The 20202-nt window shown below is 33.0% G+C and overlaps 1 protein-coding gene across 2 annotated transcripts in view; it reads right to left on the minus strand.

Moving 5' to 3' along the window:
• The window catches only part of CSMD3 (CUB and Sushi multiple domains 3), a 1211357-nt gene that overhangs the window by 1034744 nt on the left and 156411 nt on the right, over positions 1-20202 (minus strand). For both annotated transcript variants that reach the window (XM_003823338.5, XM_034966508.3), the window contains exon 3: positions 17725-17837. In XM_003823338.5, the coding sequence (XP_003823386.3) occupies positions 17725-17837 (113 nt within the window). The remainder of the gene's footprint in view (positions 1-17724; positions 17838-20202) is intronic.

The raw sequence follows: 20202 nt of genomic DNA on the forward strand, positions 1-20202 counted from the left end.
CATGTGCATGTGTCTTTACAGTGGAATGGAAATCTCTGAATATTTACAGTTCTTGACAATAAGTGAAGTACATACAGATGGGCCAAGTTCTTGATAAAAGTATGAAGTATATACAGATTGGTCCATAGTGTCTATTTATTTGTCAATATGGAATGAAACATGATATTTAATTAAACTTACCAAAATAATAATCTGTTATAGTTTATAACTGTTACTTTTGGTTCCAGGTATCATCTCTTATGGCCATAATGTCTGCACAAAATGTTTGTTTGCTTCAGGGACTTCATAATTATCAATAAAGTTCTTATGAATTTTTGTTTACACAATTACTTAAGGGACTCTAATTAGCATGTATTTTTCAATTAACTTCTGTGTAAGCCTTGTCATTCTTCCATTGTGACCTCTTTTTAAATGAATTGGTCTGTCTCTAGCATTGACCTTTATCTCAGAGCTGCAACTCTTCAGTGAACTACCTCCCTTAGCCTCTGTGAGGGTTTTAATTTTGCAACTGGAAGAGCTTTGCGTGTGTGTGTGCATGTGTGATAAGTGTCACTTCTTCCCTTGGTTCAAGCTGAAAATTATTTACCTCATTGGCAACACTGTGATTTCTGGGAAGCCCCAGTTAAGGGTGCCATTTCTTAAATTCTTCAGTGCAAACATATTTGCTTATTTCAACAACCTTCTAAAAAATACAAAATAAATATTAGAATATTGTTCCTTTTGACAAAATGGAGATTGAAAGACACCTCCAAACATTATAGTATACATGGGCATATTCATTATATTTAAAATATATGGTAGAAAAGAAAAGATACTAGCTAACATATATGAAATGCTGCTTACATGCCAAGTATTGCTCTGTGGATGTTGTATCACTGGCTCCCCTTCCTTATCTTGAAAATAACCTTGTAGAATCATTATTATATTTTCCACTTCACATTTTGAAGAATTTACAGTATCTGAGTGATAAAGCCAGCATTAAAGGTCATGTCTTTTGACACCCTGTTAGCATATTTGTGATTCTTCTATTACCATATATGTCTTACAAAGAAGAAATATATATTTAGAAGATGCATTTATATTAAAATGTGGCCATCTTGACAAATGAAGCCATTTGAAGCATAATATATGATTATGATTGAAATGTTTGTAACCTATAAGAGGAAGTATAAAGATACACTATTTTTGCCCCCAAAATTTATTTACTAAAATAAGTTTGAGGAAAAATATGAAGAATACATTGACTATATATTTTTAGGTAAAGCAAAGTTCATTATGTTGATTAATTATAAAATGCATCTTTTAATCTTCTATTCTTTGTCTTTGTACATACTTGTTTTGAATTATCATCTAAATAAGTCACTCAACATAATATAGTAGGCATAATTCCACTATTGGCTCCAAGATTTCCACTCCTTCCCCATGAGTGCAGGTGGAATTATGCAGGTAATATAATAGTTGTTCCTTTGATTAGGTAAAGCTATATTACAAAAGGTGATTGAAGAGTCACTCTTATGACTACATTATGCTGTATAAAACTCTTTTTAGCCAACTAAAGAGGGAGATAAATATAGAGATATATTCCTGCTCTGCTGAAAGAAAGCCATGTTGTGAACGGTCTTTGAGAAAGTCATGGATAGGAACCAAAGGGAGCCTCTAAAAGGTAAGAAAATTTTCCAGTCAATAGCTAGCAAGAAAATAGAGTGATCAATAATACAATTGCAAGAAAATAAACTCTATCAGCAATCAGTATGGTTGAAAGAGGACCCTGAGTCTTAGACATGAATCACAGAGCTGCCAACGCCTGGACTGAAGCCTTTTAAGACCTGAGCTAAGAACCTAGCTGACTGCAGCTCAGACTTCTAACCTACAAAACTACAAGACTGTAAACTTCTGTTGTATTAATCCTCTAAATTGTGGTCGTTTGTTATGCAGCAATATAAAACCAATATACATGAGAATGATCATTTTTTAAAGATTTATTTTAATATCCCTAGGCAAATTAAATGCTATGGTCTGTCCACAGGGAAAGGCACAATATAATACTGCATAAAGGATAGTGAGTGAAGACTTGTGCTTGTCAGTTACGACCAAAAGAGCACACTGCCAGAGATCTCTTTGTAACACGTGAAATAAAGTCTTCAACTGAAAGCACAGTGAAAGAACCAAAAATATTGATAAGTGCCTTCAAAGATGACAGGCAGTCAAAGAAATTATTATAACTGCAAATGAATATAAAGAAAACGATTTAGAAGATCAATTATTTTTACTACATACTTGGAAATACCATCATTACTGTAATCATTAAATAAAAAGAACAATAACTAATCAATATTTAGTTTTCTGAATAATTCTAAAGTCCCACAACCAGTGCTTTGAGGTCAATTCACATTTCCTGACAAAAGAAAACATCATATCCTTCAAAATGTATTATTAATCACTATTGCTCAGCTTCTTGCATTCCTTTAAATTTTACATCATTGATTTCCCATTTACTTTAGCCTGTTATGATGACTTTGCAAGAACTAAAATTATACTCCCCCTCAACCTATGACCAAATGAAAACGACTTTTGGGCGCTTCTTTTTTCTGGTGTTCTATTAATTAAGATTTTGATAGCAATTTCTCACACTTGGTAGCATTAAAATTCACTTGAACATATATGATTAAAAGAACATATAAAATCTGAAGAATATTCTAGATAAAATCAACATATGACACTGTGTAAGAAATTTCTTTTTTGGTATATTGAAAACATTTTACAAACTATCTTGTCCTTTGTGATACCAGGTTAATAATTATCAGTGTTAAAGCTGATCGTTATTATTTCAAGTACTGAGAAAATGAAATTTGAGGCTATTATTTTACTCATGCTGAAAATTTTATCTAGCATAGTATAATATACAGCCACCATACTAAAATAATTGAGACTTATTATTGCTATTGCAGTATTTGATTTGTACATTTTACTTTATTTTTTCTGATACTTAAAATGATATAGTAAAGAGAATAATTATCTTAATAAGGAAGAATTCATTTCAAGTTTATTTTTTATGATGTACCACAATATTTAGCATCAAATAATAGTATGAAATTATTTTTTATCAGTTTACTAAATTTTGGGAAGGGGAAATTAAATTCTCATATTAATTTCTAAAGCAAGCTCATAGTGTAACTTTATACCACTATTTTTGCACTATCAATTATAACAACTATTACTCTGTATGGCCTTTGAGTGAAAAATAGCAAAATACCTTTTACATATAATTAGAATCTGAAATAATCACTCTATCAAACTTCATTCTTACATACTTATCAAAATGATAAATTATAGCAGTTGATAAGTATAACACATTCAACTATTTTATATATATATATATATGAAGGAAATTCATTGTGAAACAGGATTACATAATAAGTTTGATCACTTTATTTCTGGAGAATGAAATAAAGCCTTTTATGCCAACCCATCGTTTTCACATGAAGCACAAAGCTTATGTAGGTCATATATCACTAACTTAAGCAATTTTTCATTCTCAGCTTGTTTTTCTTTTTGTGCTACATAAGCAATTCTGTATTTTTGAAATGCTTCAAAAAGTAACTATTTAACCTAAGAAAATAAATATTTTTAAACAAATAAATATTCATTAAAATCATAAATACTTTCATCTATTTTTAATTATTTAAAAAATAAAAGGCTATTTTCCCTAAACCTTAATTATTTAATGTAAATATGTATGAATATCACAAATTCTAAGTGATTAAATATAGCTCATGTCTGCCTTTTAACACAAACACATTCATTGGAGTTTTAATTCCTTAACGTAGGAGATGTACTAAACCATTCCTCATTACTAATCAATTTTTTTGTTAGATGGTCTGTATATCAGCTGAGTTTAACAAGCATTTATTAAGTGCTTGGAACATGCGAGGAATATGTTGAAACCAGAGGCAGGTACACAAAATGATTAAAACATGTTCTATACTTGTAAGCTTCTCACAGCCTACTGTGAGTGAAAAATCCAAAATGATTTTTTATACATGTTGCTAAACGTGTCATATCTGTCAAGTGCTATAATTTATCATTTTAATATGCATGCTAGAATTGTTTAATTGAGACAAGGTATGGACACATCTGAGCATAGAGAGAAAGAGCATTCAAAAATCTATGATTTTTTGAAGGTAACCAAGGCCTGCATAATGTCTGGAAAGATAAGTATGTGAGCCAATAAGTGAAGTGTGTGCAGGGTGTTCTGAGCAGACACACAAAAAAAATAGCCTGGGTTAAGATTGGGTAATTCAAATAATACAGTATATGTATTAACAAAAGTTTGATATGCATTAATAGTATTAATTCAATTGTTTTATAAATTGAAGTAAACCCTGGCTAGAAACGAAGCTGGAGGGATAGGTAGTTTGTACAGGTTTTGTATGCTACACTAAGCTAAAATGGGGGTGGATAAAATATTACTGCTTAATGTCTAAAAGCATCTATAGTATTGCTAATCTGTTGAAACTTTCTTGTTAATACAGTAAAAGTGATTTATACCTTCCTGGATAAAATATGTAAAATGACTAGAAAATTAATAAATTATTGTTTATATCTAGCCGAATCTGAATATTCATTGTAAGTTTCTTTATTTTGAAGATTATATTTAAATAATAAACTGATTTGTGTTATTCTCTAGATTAGGATTTTGAACATTTACAACTGCTTAGAAGGTAGAGACATACTCATGATTTAGCTAAAAAGTCACTTGTGGATTAGGGTGTTTCCATGACTAACTAGGTTGACTTTATGGGCCTCTAAAGACAAAAGATTCGAATTTGACCAAAAGACAAAGGTCAAGGTCTTTGCAGGTATGACATTTCCTCGTATTCTGTTTTTTGAAATATAGTAACTCTCATTTATTCTTAGAAGTATTTAAGAATGAAAATCCATTAACTTTTTATGAACCTAACCTAAATTTATTCCTAGCAAACTGTTTAATAAATGGAATTTTATAACATAATCTTATCTTACTAAAATCCAACTGTTTTGCCAGAAGCATAATTGACTTGATTCTAAATTGTAAGCTCTCCATTAAATTTCATGATACTGCCACTTAGATTTTTAAAGCTTAGTAGTTGAAAATAACCCCTAAACTTAAAAAAAAAAACTAAAGTAATTTAATGCTCTCAAGGATAAATTTCTAATAAACATGTTTGACAGAGAACTAAACAGAATGGCAAATAGTAAAACTATCCTTTTATATGTCATTATTTTAAAAAGACAAAGATTATACAAGTCATGCATAATATTTGCAAGGGTGTATTTTGTATTTTATGTTACCTATTGTTTTAATATACATTCTTGTTTAAGCAATGTTTTTTGTTCTAAATTATATTTTCTCATATCCATTCAAATCTAAGTGGAATCACAGCTAACAGTTCTAAATTAAATTTCTAAAATGTATACAGTTCTCAAATGTAAGACATTTAAATACATTTTTTATAGTAAGTGCTTCGTTAAATTATTGGTCTTTACTATTTCTCATGTAATTTTGTAGGGTGAGATAATCCATGTAAAATAGCTGTGAATGGCACATATAAATAACTTAATAAATGTTTCTTAGTAGTAGTAGTGTTATTAGCCACATTTTTATATTTCTGAATTAAAATGTGAGAATGATTTATTAGCAAATTGGCTAAATGTGAGCATTTTTTCTATAATGTTTTAATTAGTAATACACATCGACAATCATAGAATAGTAAGTACCTTGTGTTTGAAGTGGTTTTCAATGTATATTCTTTATTTGCAAATACTTCATCCAACAGTGAACTAATATGTCCAGAATACAAAACGAACTCAAACAACACAACAGGAGAAACATGAATAATTTCATTAAAACATGGGCAAAGGACACAAATAGACATTTCTCAAAAGAAGACATACAAACTGCTAAGAGGTATATGAAAAAAATTTCAACATCACTAATAATCAGAGAAATACAAATGAAAATTCCAATGAGATATCACTTGTCCCAATCAGAATTATTATTGTTAAAAAGGCAAATAGTATCAGATGTGCAATGATGTGGAGAAATGGGAACTCTTATATGCTGTTGGTAGGAATGGGTACTAGTACAGCCACTATAGAAAACAGTATGGAGCTTTCTTAAAAAACTAAAAATAGAATTACCATTCCACAGCAATTCCAGTACAGAAATTTCTTTTTACAGAAAGAAAAAGAAATCAATATATCAAAGGAATTCCTGCGCTAATATGGTTACTGCAGCACTATTCACAATAGCAAATATATGGAATTAACCAAAGTGTCCATCAACAGATGAACAGATAAAGAAAATACACACAATGGAATACTATTTGACCATAAAAAAGAGTTAAGTCATGCCATTTGCAGCAACATTGATGGAAGTGGAGGTCAGTATCTTAAGTGAAATAAACCAAGCACAAATAGACAAATATTGCATCTTTTTACTTATATGTGGGATCTAAGATATTTGATCAAATGAGGTAGATGGTGGGAAGATAGAAAACAGAAACTTGGAAGGGCGAATGGGGAAGAAGGGGAGGGTGAAGAGAAGTGGGTTAAAGGGTACAAACTTAAGTTAGATAGAAGGAATAAATTCAATGTTTCATAACCAAGTAGGATGAATATAGTTAACAAAGTTGTATTGTACCCAGATGATGGCCACCCTAAATATCTGACTCAATCACTACATATTTTATACAAGTTGCAAGATTTCACACGTATCTCATGAATTTGCACAAATAAAAAATAAAGAAAATGCAAAACTATACAAAAAGACTATAATTTTATTGATTATATCACTGTTCCTGATAATTATATTGTCTAACTGATACATGCCGAAATTATTTAGCTCATCCCAGATCTTAAGATAATCATTATAAATGATATATTAAATACATACATATAATTACATATACATATACATTCCTCTAAATGCTTGAACTATATTACCATATTTCCATAATAAATGATTCCTAAGATGGTAAGATATTCCATGGTAGGTTCTCATATACTCTTTCACCTATAAAAAGTGACTATGCATCTGTCAAAGAAAAATTTAAAAGGATTCTATATTACAAAATAACTTTTATCAGAAACTAGAATGCATTTAGAATATTGTTTGGCAGGTCTAGAAAGACTTAAGAGCACTCCCCACCCTTTGTTCCACAGAACACATATCTCATCAATTGCACCTTGATCAAATTTTGACAAATGGTTATACGACTATTAAACTTAGTATAAGTTAATATTTTTTCAATTTTATTGTTTCTCAGAAGAACTTTTTACTCATTTGGCTCTTTATAACATTAAAACATATAAAACCTAAGTTCTGTGAAACAAACTTTGGGAAATTCAAGTGTATGGTAGAAATTCAGAAATTCAAGTGTATGGCAGACATCATAAGGAAAACTAGAGATATATGCAACTAGATATTCATTCGAAAATTTTTCTGCAGAAATTTAATAGTTCACAGATTCGACTGCAAGAAGTTTCAGAGTAAAGGGTCTCCAATACATAATTAAAGGCCCTTAAACTCTAGCAATATTTAAGAAACAGGAATATCAACTTCCACAGTTTTAAAGTAAATGGGCTAAAGAAGGCTAAAATAAACTTTGAAAATGGAGAAATTCATCTCTGAAGATCCCAGACTGACTTACTTTAATTAATTGTTTATTCCACATTTGAGATATTAAGTAGAACTTCATGATAGTTCTATGCCACTAATGGAAAAAATGTGGCATATGCATAGCTTTTATAGTCAAGAGGTCACCCATTCCTTTGGATATAATTTGATCCAATTAAAAATTCAGATATATTTTATACGTGATATTATATAGGGAATCAACAGAACCCTGAATGAAAGAATAAAATAATTAGTTTTTAGGAGTTAGGGCAAAAGCTATCATGAATTTTAGTCCTTTTACTACAATTAATGCTGGAATCCAAGATAATTGCAAAATATAAATGTCAAAATGGCTTGTAAAATAAATGTGTTTAATACATATATCAATAATAAAGATTTTCTTTAATTCTTTTGAGTAGCTTTTTAAAATTAATAATTTAATAAAATTTTTAGCACCTGTTATGATTTGGCTCTGTGTCCCCACCCAAATCACGGGTAAACTCCTATTCACATTTGCTTCAAAGAGAATAAAATACCTAGGAATCTAACTTACAAGGGACAGGAAGGACCTCTTCAAGGACAACTACAAACCACTGCTCAATGAAATAAAAGAGCATACAAACAAATTGAAGAATATTCCATGCTCATGGATAGGAAGAATCAATAGTGTGACAATGGCCATACTGCCCAAGGTAATTTATAGATTCAGCGCCATCCCCATCAAGCTACCAATGACTTTCTTCACAGAATTGGAAAAAACTACTTTAAAGTTCATATGGAACCAAAAAAGAGCCCTCATCGCCAAGTCGATCCTAAGCCAAAAGAACAAAGCTGGAGGCATCACACTACCTGACTTCAAACTATACTACAAGGCTACAGTAACCAAAACAGCATGGTACTGGTACCAAAACAGAAATATAGACCAATGGAACAGAACAGAGCCCTCAGAAATAATACCACACATCTACAACCATCTGATCTTTGACAAACCTGACAAAAAAAAAGAAATGGGGAAAGGATTCCCTATTTAACAAAAGGTGCTGGGAAAACTGGCTAGCCATATGTAGAAAGCTGAAACTGGATCCCTTCCTTACACCTTATACAAAAATTAATTCAATATGGATTAAAGACTTAAATGTTAGACCTAAAACCATAAAAACCCTAGAAGAAAACCTAGGCAATACCATTCAGGACATAGGCATGGGCAAGGACTTCATGTCTAAAACACCAAAAGCAATGGCAACAAAAGACAAAATTGACAAATGGGATCTAATCAAACTAAAGAGCTTCTGCACAGCAAAAGAAACTACCATCAGAGTGAACAGGCAACCTACAGAATGGGAGAAAATTTTTGCAATCTACTCATCTGACAAAGGGCTAATATCCAGAATCTACAATGAACTCAAACAAATTTACAAGAAAAAAACAACCCCATCAATAAGTGGGTGAGGGATATGAACAGACACTTCTCAAAAGAAGATATTTATGTAGCCAACAGACACATGAAAAAATGCTCATCATAACTGGCCATCAGAGAAATGCAAATCAAAACCACAATGAGATACCATCTCACACCAGTTAGAATGGCGATCATTAAAAAGTCAGGAAACAACAGGTGCTGCAGATGATGTGAAGGAAGAGGAACACTTTTACACTGTTGGTGGGACTGTAAACTAGTTCAACCATTGTGTAAGATAGTGTGGTGATTCCTCATGGATCTAGAACTAGAAATACCATTTGACCCAGCCATCCCATTACTGGGTATATACTGAAAGGATTGTAAGTCATGCCGCTATAAAGACACACGCACATGTATGTTTATTGCGGCACTATTCACAATAGCAAAGACTTGGAACCAATCCAAATGTCCAACAATGATAGACTGGATTAAGAAAATGTGGCACATATACACCATGGAATACTATGCAGCCATAAAAAAGGATGAGTTCATGTCCTTTGTAGGGACATGGATGAAGCTGGAAACCATCACTCTCAGCAAACTATCGCAAGGACAAAATACCAAACACTGCATGTTCTCACTAATAGGTGGGAATTGAACAATGACAACACTTGGACACAGGAAGGGGGACATCACACACCGGGGCCTGTTGTGAGGTGGGGGAAGGGGGAGGGATAGCATTAGGAGATATATCTAATGTAAATGACAAGTTAATGGATTGCAGCACACCAACATGGCACATGTATACATATGCAACAAACTTGCACGTTGTGCACATGTACCCTAGAACTTAAAGCATAATCAAAAAGCATTAAAAAAAACTGGTGGCATTGTGCACCTGCCCTAGAGATGTGTGGAACTTTGCACTTCAGAGGGATATTTTAGGGTATCTGGTAGAAGAAATTTCTAAGCAGCAAATCATCCAAGAGGTGACTTGGGTGCTGTTAAAAGTATTCTGTTTTAAAACGGAAACAGAGCAAAAATGTTCAGAAAATTTACAGCCTGATGACGCAGTAGAAAACAAAAAACCCATTTTTTTGGGGAGAAATTCAAGTTGGCTGCAGAAATGTGCTAAGTAACAAGGCACTTAATGTTAATCCCCAAGACAATGGGGAAAATATCTCCAGGGCATGTCATAGGTCTTTATGGCAGCCCGTCCCATTACAGACCTGGAAGCCTAGGAGAAAAAAACGGTTTCTTTGACTGGGCCCAGGGTCCTCATGCTGTATGCAGCCTAGGGACTTGGTGCTCTGTGTCCCAGCTGCTCCAGCTGTTGCTAAAAGGGGCCAAGGTACAGCTCGGGCCATGGTTTCAGAGGGTGCAAGCCCCAAACCTTGGCAGCTTACACGTGATGTTGAGCCTGCGGGTGAACAGAAGCCAAGAATTAAGATTTGGGGACCTCCATCTATATTTCAGAAGATGTATGGAAATGCCTGGATGCCTAGGCAAAAGTTTGCTGCAGGGGTGGGGCCCTCATGGATAACTTACGCTAGGGCAGTGTGGAAGGGAAATGTGGGATTGGAGCCCTCACACAGAGTCCCTACTGGGGCACCACTTAGTGAGCTGTGAGAAGAGGGCCACCATCCTCCAGACCACAGAATGGTAGATCCACCTATAACTTGTACCATGTGCCTGGAAAAGCTGCAGACCCTCAATGCCAGCCAGTGAAAGCAACCAGGAGTGGTGCTATACCCTGCAAAGCCACAGGGTCAGAGCTGCCCAAAACTATGGGAACCTGCCTCTTTCATCAGCTTGACCTGGATGTGAGACATGGAGTCAAACGAGATCATTTTCGAACTTTCAAATTTGACTGCCCCACTGGTATACTGCAAAGAGAATTATTCTGGAGAAGATACTTAATGTACCTAAATCTCATTGTCTTCATCTGTAAAATTGAGATAATAATTCTCCCTACTTCATAGTGTTGTGAGGAAAAAAATAATATAGAGTGCCTAGAATAGGATCTAACATAATAAACAGTCTATACACATGAATTACAATATTGATAGTATCATGATGGTGATTAAGAGAGTACTTTATATATAAGCATTTCAATTCTATGGGGACATACAGTATATTTCAGACTTGCATGGGCCTTGTAACCCCTTTGTTATGGACAATTTCTCCCATTTGGAATGGCTGTATTTTTTCAATACCTGTACCCCCATTGTATCTAGGAAATAACTAGCTTGCTTTTGATTTTATGGGCTCATAGGTGCAAGGGACTTACCTTGTTTCAGATGTGACTTTGGACTGTGGACTTCTGGGTTAATGCTGAAATGAGTTAAGACTTTGGGGGATGCTTGGGAAGGCAGGATTGATTTTGAAATATGAGGATGTGAGATTCGGAGGGGCAAAGGGCAGAATGATATGGTTTGTCTCTGTGTCTTCACCCAAATCTCATCTTGAATTGTACTCCCATAATTCCCATGTATTGTGGGAGGGACCCAGTGGGGGATAATTTAAATCATGGGAGCAGTTTCCCCCATACTGTTCTTGTGGTAGTGAATAAGTCTCATGAGATTTAATGGTTTTATCAGGGGTTTCTGCTTTTGCAATTTCATTTTTCTCTTGCCAGCACCATGTAAGAAGTGTGTTTTGCCTTCTGCCATGATTCTGAGGCCTCCCCAGCCATGTGGAACAACTGTAAGTCCAATTAAACCTCCTTTTTTCCCCAGTATTGGGTATGTCTTTATCAGCAGCATTAAAATGGACTAATACAGAACCTATTCAATTACATCTAAAATATTTTATTGAAATAATATCTAATACGGAACATATTTCCACAAATCTGGAACTATTTTCATTCTACTTATATATTGTAAAACATATTGAAGTAGAGAGTAGAATGATTGTTACCAGAGGCTGGGAAGGGTAGTGGGGAAGGAGGAATAAACAGGGGATGGTTCATGGGTAAAAATGTAGTTAGACAGAAGGAATAAGATTTAATGTTCAATAGCATAATAGGGATAATATAGCTAACAATAATTTATTGTATATAAATTCTAAAATAACTAGTGAAGTGAATTTGCAATGTTTCCAACACAAAGAGAAGATAAATGTTTGAGGTGATAGATATCCCAATTACTCTTATTTGATCATTACACCTTGTATGATTGTATGAAAATACCACATATACCCTATAAATATGTATAATTATTATTATAAAAATAAAAATAAAACAAATTTTGTTTAAATAAAACATTTTCTTGATTATTGAGATCCCACTCATGGGATATGTGAACTTAAGTGACTTCTAACTTCACATTTTAAGTTAGTTTCCTTTGTCTAACGCTAAACATTTTGAATACATTAAAAAAAAAACCTCAGCTCTAATAAAATTAGCAGGATTATGTACTATAGGGTCCCCTTGTTATCGGTGACTTTGTTTTTTGTGGTTTCAGTTACCATTGATAACCAAGATCGGAAAATATTAATTTAAAAATTCCAGAAATAAACAATTCATAGGTTTAAACTACAGGCCACTCTAAGCAGCATGATAAAATCTATGAGCACTCTATTCTGCTCTGTCCCACCCATCCCTTTGCCAAGCTGTATATGCTACCTGCCTATTAGATACTTATTTGTGGTCTCAGTTATCAGACTGAGAAAACATACTACTGTATATATGGTTTGGTACTATCCACAATTTCAGGCATCCACTGGAAGCCTTGGAGTATATCCCTCACAGATAAAGGACAATGGGACTATTCTACTGTCAATGAGTATTTAAGAAATATGGCCTACCCTGATTTAATGGATCTCATTTGTAGTGTTTTCTGATATCTGACAGAATTTCACTAAACTATTACATTGTATTATATGTTGATTAATCTTTTGTATTTAGGATAAACTATCAGGTATAGCTAATACAGAGAAATATTTCTACTTAGAAACATTCATAATGATGTTTTATATTTTAACTGAATTATTTTCCTGTCTTATAAATTGGTAGCAATTGCCTAGAGCTAAATAAAATAGAAGAATAAGTGAAAGTAACAGGTTTTTGAAACTTAAGAAGCAAAAGAAATCATAGAAAATGTAAAGAATTTAATAGCGGTCTTTATTAAATATTTTTGTAATTTGACAAAATAAAAGTATACTTTACATTTCTAAATAAAGCATAAAGTTTTTACATTTTGAAAATCATAATTTCAATATAAAAATTTCAAATGTATAGAATGATTCCAAGCACACAGAATTGTTAAATTAATATATTGATTTTTTTGCTATTAATGGATACTATATGGAATTTAAGATGAAATATTTGCCTAAAGAATATACATTTAATGTATCAAGGGATCTAGAAAATTAATTTTAAACAATATTTTAAATTGATCTGCACTCTAGTATGAAAGTAGAGACTGTATAACTCATTCTGGATAATTTAGCAACACTAAAGGAAAAGGTGAGAACTGGTTCATGGACCAGTGTGCTTTGGTAAACAATTTCTTACTTGTCCACGATGAAGTATAGAAATCAAGAGTAAGCATTTAAGCACTTTCAAGCAAATTGACATCGGTGCAACATTTCCTCCATTAGCTTTTATTTTACAAAAGTATTGGTGTGCAATTACAGATACCTATTGGTCTTTCATCATAGACAGTTTGAAAAATGTAGAGAGTGAATAAGTAGAACTTCTCCTACTTTACCTTCTCCTCTGCAAGTTAAATCAATTTCAATACGCTAAATTGTCTTGAAAGATCTCATAGTAGTTACAGCACATTACCTTAACTGAGAATAATGTGTTTGTTCATTAGCTTGATGACCTTTACTCACCTAATAATGATTTTTAAAGAAATATATTTGTAACATTAAGTCATTAATCACATTCAGCTACACACACACACAGAGAGAGAAAGAGAGAGAGAAAGAAAAAAAGGAAGGAAGCAGGGAGGGAGGGAGGCAGGGAAAGAAAGAGAGAGAGAGAGAGAATGTGTGATTACTTCAATAGCTCTTGCTAAAAGAACAGACCATAAAAATAGCCTTTTTAAAAAAGCATATTAACTCCATTATAGAAATTTGTACAAATATACTGTATGTCCCCATAGAATTGAAATGCTTATATATAAAGTACTCTCTTAATCACCATCATGATACTATCAATATTGTAATTCATATGTATAGACTGTTTATTATGTTAGATCCTATTCTAGGCACTCTATATTATTTTTTTCCTCACAACACTATGAAGTAGGGAGAATTATTATCTCAATTTTACAGATGAAGACAATGAGATTTAGGTACATTAAGTATCTTCTCCAGAATAATTCTCTTTGCAGTATACCAGTTGAACAAATATCTTTCTTAGCTTTTATTATACACCAGATTAGTTTGGTCTGGTTTAGTCCTCTTTCCAGGGAGAGAAAGATAGAATTTACAATCTCAGTAGGCATAAGAATCAGTGAGTCTCTTATTACAATGCATATTCCAGGGCTCCATGGCAGAGTCTGACTCAGAATATGTAAGTGGGGCCAAGAATTCTAGATTTTAATACAGTCTCTAGATAAAGCTGATGCATGTGGTTCAGTGTTGACAATTTGAGAAACACAGACAAATGAATAACATTAGTAATAAATACGGGTCTCATAAATACTAATACACAAGGACAAAGTCTTAGGAAAGTTTTTTAAAAATAGTAAATGATTATATAGAGGAGGATGAAATAAAAAGAAATGAGATTTACACATTAGGATTATCTTGAAAAATATTTTTAAAAATACAGGTAAGAGACCAGGAGCAGTGGCTCTTGCTTGTAATCCCAGTGGTTTGAGAGATAGAGGCAGGAAAATCGCTAGAAGCCCGGGGTTTAGGACAAGCCAGGGCAACACAGTGAGACTCCTATCTCAAAAATATAAAAATTAAATTAAATTTTAAAATACAGGCATAATACTTGAGAAGATGTCCAGGTTAGTAGATCTATTTTACTGTATCATACACAGGGCAAGAGTTGTAATTTGAGGTAACTGCAGAAAAAAAACTGGATCCAAATGCAGGGGAGTGGGAGACAGATTTTGTAATTCCAAGATAAGATTTCCGAGCTTCACAATATGCCAGTTGGCCCTGGCAGTATCACTGGCTACAGTTAAATATAGAAATGCTACCAGCTACTCCCTCTGGATCATGTTACATAGACTTAAGCATGAAATTGTAGGCCAAATAATGCCCCTCTACCTCCCCAAAAATGTATCTCTGGAACTTACACATATATCATGTTACATGGCCAAAAAGCCTTTGAAGATATGATTAAGGTTAAGGACTTTATGATGTGGAGATTAGCATTCATTATCCAGATGGGCCCAAGCCAATCACACGGACTTTAAAAGCTGAGAAATTTCTTCACCTGGAGTATAAGATGTGTGGAGGGAGAAAGTAGCAGACAGATGCATCAGAGGGGAAATCAAAGATTCCAAGGTGAGGAGGATTCTTTTTACCAGTTGCTGGCTCTAAGGTATGAGGCCTCTACGTGAAGAGGAGAGAAAGCCTTAGGAGCTATGGGCAGCCCCCAGCTGACAGCCAGAAGGAAACAGGTATCATGGTCCTACAAACTTGAAGAACTGGATCTTGCTAACAACCAGAATACGCCAGAAAGTAGATTTTTCCCAAAACCTTTGGATACAAACCCAGCCCACTGAAATTTTTATTTTAGCCTTGTGGGACTCCAAACAGAGAAATCAGCAAAGAACACCAGGACTTTTAACTTATAAAACTGAGATAGTTTTTTTTAAATTATTTTAAGATGTTAAATTGAAAACTAATATGCATTGAACAAGATACTGTGAATCAATACCTGAAGATTTTGCAGTATGATAACCAATCCTTCAGTACTATCTGAATGTCAAGTATCCTATATTTTAAGTCAGCACATGCCAAACATACATTTAAATGTCAAAAATATATGAATCTATTTTCCCTTAAGTGAAAAAGATGGACAGAAATTTAATGTGGTATATGTAGAAACAATTGGGAGCTATGAAAATATTTTTCAGTATGAGTTCATGAAACCTGACAGCCAAACCAAAAAACATGCCAACCTCATAATTCACAAGTACATTTTCAATATATTTAGTACTTCCTGAAAGCTTAAACTAATCTAAAAATATCTTTATATTTTGATGAACAGAATACAGGTTTTTTATTAAGATCGCTTAGCACAAAATAATTGCATTACTAACTTCTTCTTCAGTATTGCCAAAATTATACCTTAAAATTAAACCTTTGTGGTTATAGTGTTTTAAACTATGAATTAAATTGCCAGGATAAAGAATATTCAACTATTGTGAGAGCTCCTTAGAAAAACAACGATTATTACTATCACCGTGGAGGAAATTAAGTCTTGGAATTTATCCTCCCTTGCTACACAAAAGGCAGTTCAGAAAAGTATTAGGTAGAAAATAATGTTCAAAACTGCTGCTATCTGACATTATTTAGGATATAAAACAGAGAAAGCATTTTACTAAATTATTAGCCAGAGGATTTTTTTTCTAGTGAAAAATACTGTACTAGAATTAGTGTTTAGTTTAAGACATTCCCCTACATGCAAGATGTTAACATTTATACTGAAACAATTCTATTTAATATGTGATTGTTTTCTTTAAACACATTATATTTTGAATTATTATATGGTTTAGAAATTAATTGCCCTTGCTATGGTATTTATGTATCTCTTTATGATAATGTTAGACCTGATGTGATAAATTCTGTAATATGGTCCTGGGGAGATGAATTGAAATCTGATACACTATCCCTATGGGGAAGAAAAGGACTCTTTCCTAAATTAGATGGAAATTTTATTGTCAAATCACATAGATAAGAAGTGATAAGTCCATGATTTCTATCTGAAACCTTCAAGAACAAATTATTTTTGCCATCAGAATTATTTTTGCTAGCATATTTTTTAAAAAGCAAAACATGTAGATTCTGTGCCTTTAAACACTCTGAGTAGAGCCTGGGCACCATCCCATTATCAAACGATATTTTCCTAGTGATATGTATGAGTATCCAAACTAAGCATGATAAATAAAGATCATAAATGTCCTCTATTCATTTGGCATCAGGTTTTGATGCCAACTGAGTTTGTACCAAACTTCTAGGAAAAAGAAAAAACACAACATTCAGTTTTGAGAAATATTTAGTTGTCCTCTTCCTGGTTTAAGGGATTATTGATCTTATTCCTGGAAAGGCTGTTTCAGGAGTAGATGTCAACTCTTGTCTCTTTCTGAACTTTTTCTCTTGACTCTAACTTTCAGAGAAGACAGATTACTAGTTTACTTTCTGGTAGACTGGCACAGCACAAGGGACTGTAGGGTAGGGTCTGTGATGCCTGACACACAAATGAGGTCTAGAGTCCTATTACTCTCACATTTAATTCCGTTTTGTTAATTCGTAACCCTGTAGCAATTTAATGGTCTCACATAGTGATATAAAATAATAAAACCCACTAAGTATAGCATTTTACTATACATTAATGATTAATAACAAGATAAATTTCAGGACAAGATTTGAGACAACATGATGTTGTCTCAAATGTTGATTCTTCTTTCCTACTTGAAAAATTTTGTTAGATTACATTAAGGGCAGTGGTTTGTTTGCCACTACCATCACTTACCTTCGTAATATACCTTAAATCCATGAGCACTAACTGCAAAATCACTGGTCAAACGTAGTGAGAACACAGATTTGGTACTTGTCACTGGAGGTGGCAGATGGAATCCTGTTAACCTAAAACAAAATGGAATTAATTGTTAGAGACATAATCATTTTATCTAAGAGTTTTTAAGAAGGATTAAAGTCATATTTAAAAAAAAAATAAAACAGATTTTCTCCTATAATTTCCAGAAGGAATGCTATCCAGCCAACACCTTGATTTCAGCCCAGTTAAACTCATTTTGGACTTCAGCCCTCCAGACTGCAAGATAATACATTTGTGTTGTTTAAGCCACTAAGTTTGTGGCAATTTGTTGTAGCAGGAATGGACAACTGATATACAATTCTTTTCTGGGTTTTGGAATATACATTTTTTAAATATCTAGATAAATACTAATTTATTCTATAATTGAATATGGAAGTCCTGTGAAACCTAGTGACTAAGTTACCAAGACTGCTGTTGATATTATATAAAATGAGTACATTCAGAACCTATTAAGGCAATATTTATGTAATTATGACTAAAAATCTCTCTATGAAGAGCGATAACGTAGTATGAGATATTATATATATAGTATAATATGAAATTACATCCTTACATTAGAAGATACAAGAGACCGAGAAGAATTAGGCAACTAGATCAAGTTCACAGAAGAGCCAGGTCTAAGACTACAACTGTATTATTGCCTCCTATTATCAATTAAACACCCTGTTTGGCATCTGACTGTCTTTGAGACATTAATAAAATAGAAACAATAAATATTTGAACTATTAATGTGTACATTAACATCCAAATCATTTTGTATACAATTTCAAATTTGTATTCACTCAGTTGTATTAAATAATCTAATATTTGAAGCAATATTTAGAACACTTTTATCATTAAGTTACTCAAAGTAATAGAGAAGAACATTGTGAAGAATTGTTCACTTTTAGCAAAAGCTGGGTTTCTGTATATATGTTTAAATAATCAGCATGTAGTGGCATGTTGTGTAATGGGAGATTTGTTTCGTTTTTTTAATTTTAATCAATGAGAGAACAAAATGTATTTTTTAAAAGTTATTTTCATATAATAGCTGTATCATTATGAGGATTTGAGGTAACTTGTTTTACTCCTTCTTGTAATACGTTGTATAATTGATTTAAAAATAAACTCAGTTATGAGTCTAATTAGTTTTTTCTTTATAAGACTTCATTTTGTAATTTCACATTTATGTGCATAGTTATTAAACATCTTTTTCTCCTTCGGATACTATGCTTCAAGATGTCAATGTTTTTTCTGCATCTGTTGAGATGATCACGTGATTTTTGTTTTTAATTCTATTTATGTGGTGTATCACATTTATTGACTTACGTATGTTAAACCATCCCTGAATCTCTGGTGTCAAACCCACTTGATCATGGTGGGTTATCTTTTAGGTATGTTTTTGGATTCGGTTAGCTAGTATTTTGTTAATGATTTTAGCACCCATGTTCATCAAGGATATCAGTCTGTAGTTTTCTTTTTTGGTTATGTCCTTTCCTGGTTTTGGTATTAGGATGATGCTGGCTTCATAGAATGAATTAAGGAGGGTTCCTTCTTTCTCTGTCTTGTGGAATAGTGTCAAAAGGATTAGTACCAATTCTTTGAATGTCTGGTAGAATTGTGCTGTGAATCTGTCTGGTCTTGGACTTTTTTTCATTGCTAATTTTAAAATTACCATTTCAATCTTCCTACTTGTTATTGGTCTATTCAGGGTGTCTAATTCTTCCTGATTTGAGCTAGGAGGGTTGTATTTTTCCAGGAATTTATCCGTCTCTTCTAGTTTTTCTAGTTTATGTGCGTAGAGGTGTTCACAGTAGCCTTGAACGATCTTTTGCATTTTGGTTGTGTCAGTTGTAATATCTCCTGTTTCATTTCTTAGTGAGGTTATTTGGATTTCTTCTCTTTTCTTGGTTAATCTTGTGAATGGTCTATCCATTTTATCTTTTTGAAGGACCAGCTTTTTGTTTCATTTATCTTTTGTAATTTTTTTTTGTTTCAATTTCATTTGGTTCTGCTCTGATCTTGGTTATTTCCTTTCTTCTACCGGCTTTGGTTTGGTTTGTTCTTGTTTCTCTAGTTCCTTGAGGTGTGACCTTAGAATGTCAGTTTGTGCTCTTTCAGTCTTTTTGATGTAGGCACTTAGGGCTATGAACTTTCCTCTTAGCAATGCCTTTGCTGTATCACAGAGGTTTTGATACATCGTACCATTATTGTCATTCAGTTCGAAGAATTTTTAAATTTCCATCTTGATTGCGCTTTTGACCCAGTACTCATTCAGGAGCAGATTATTTAAATTCCATGTATTTGCATGGTATTGAGGGTTCCTTTTGGAGTTGATTTCCAGTTTTATTCCACTGTGGTCTAAGACAGTGCTTGATATAATTTTAATTTTTTCTTCATTTATTGAGGCTCGTT

Source organism: Pan paniscus, chromosome 7 (assembly GCF_029289425.2).
Source record: "Pan paniscus chromosome 7, NHGRI_mPanPan1-v2.0_pri, whole genome shotgun sequence".
In the NCBI taxonomy this organism is placed as follows: Eukaryota; Metazoa; Chordata; class Mammalia; order Primates; family Hominidae; genus Pan; species Pan paniscus.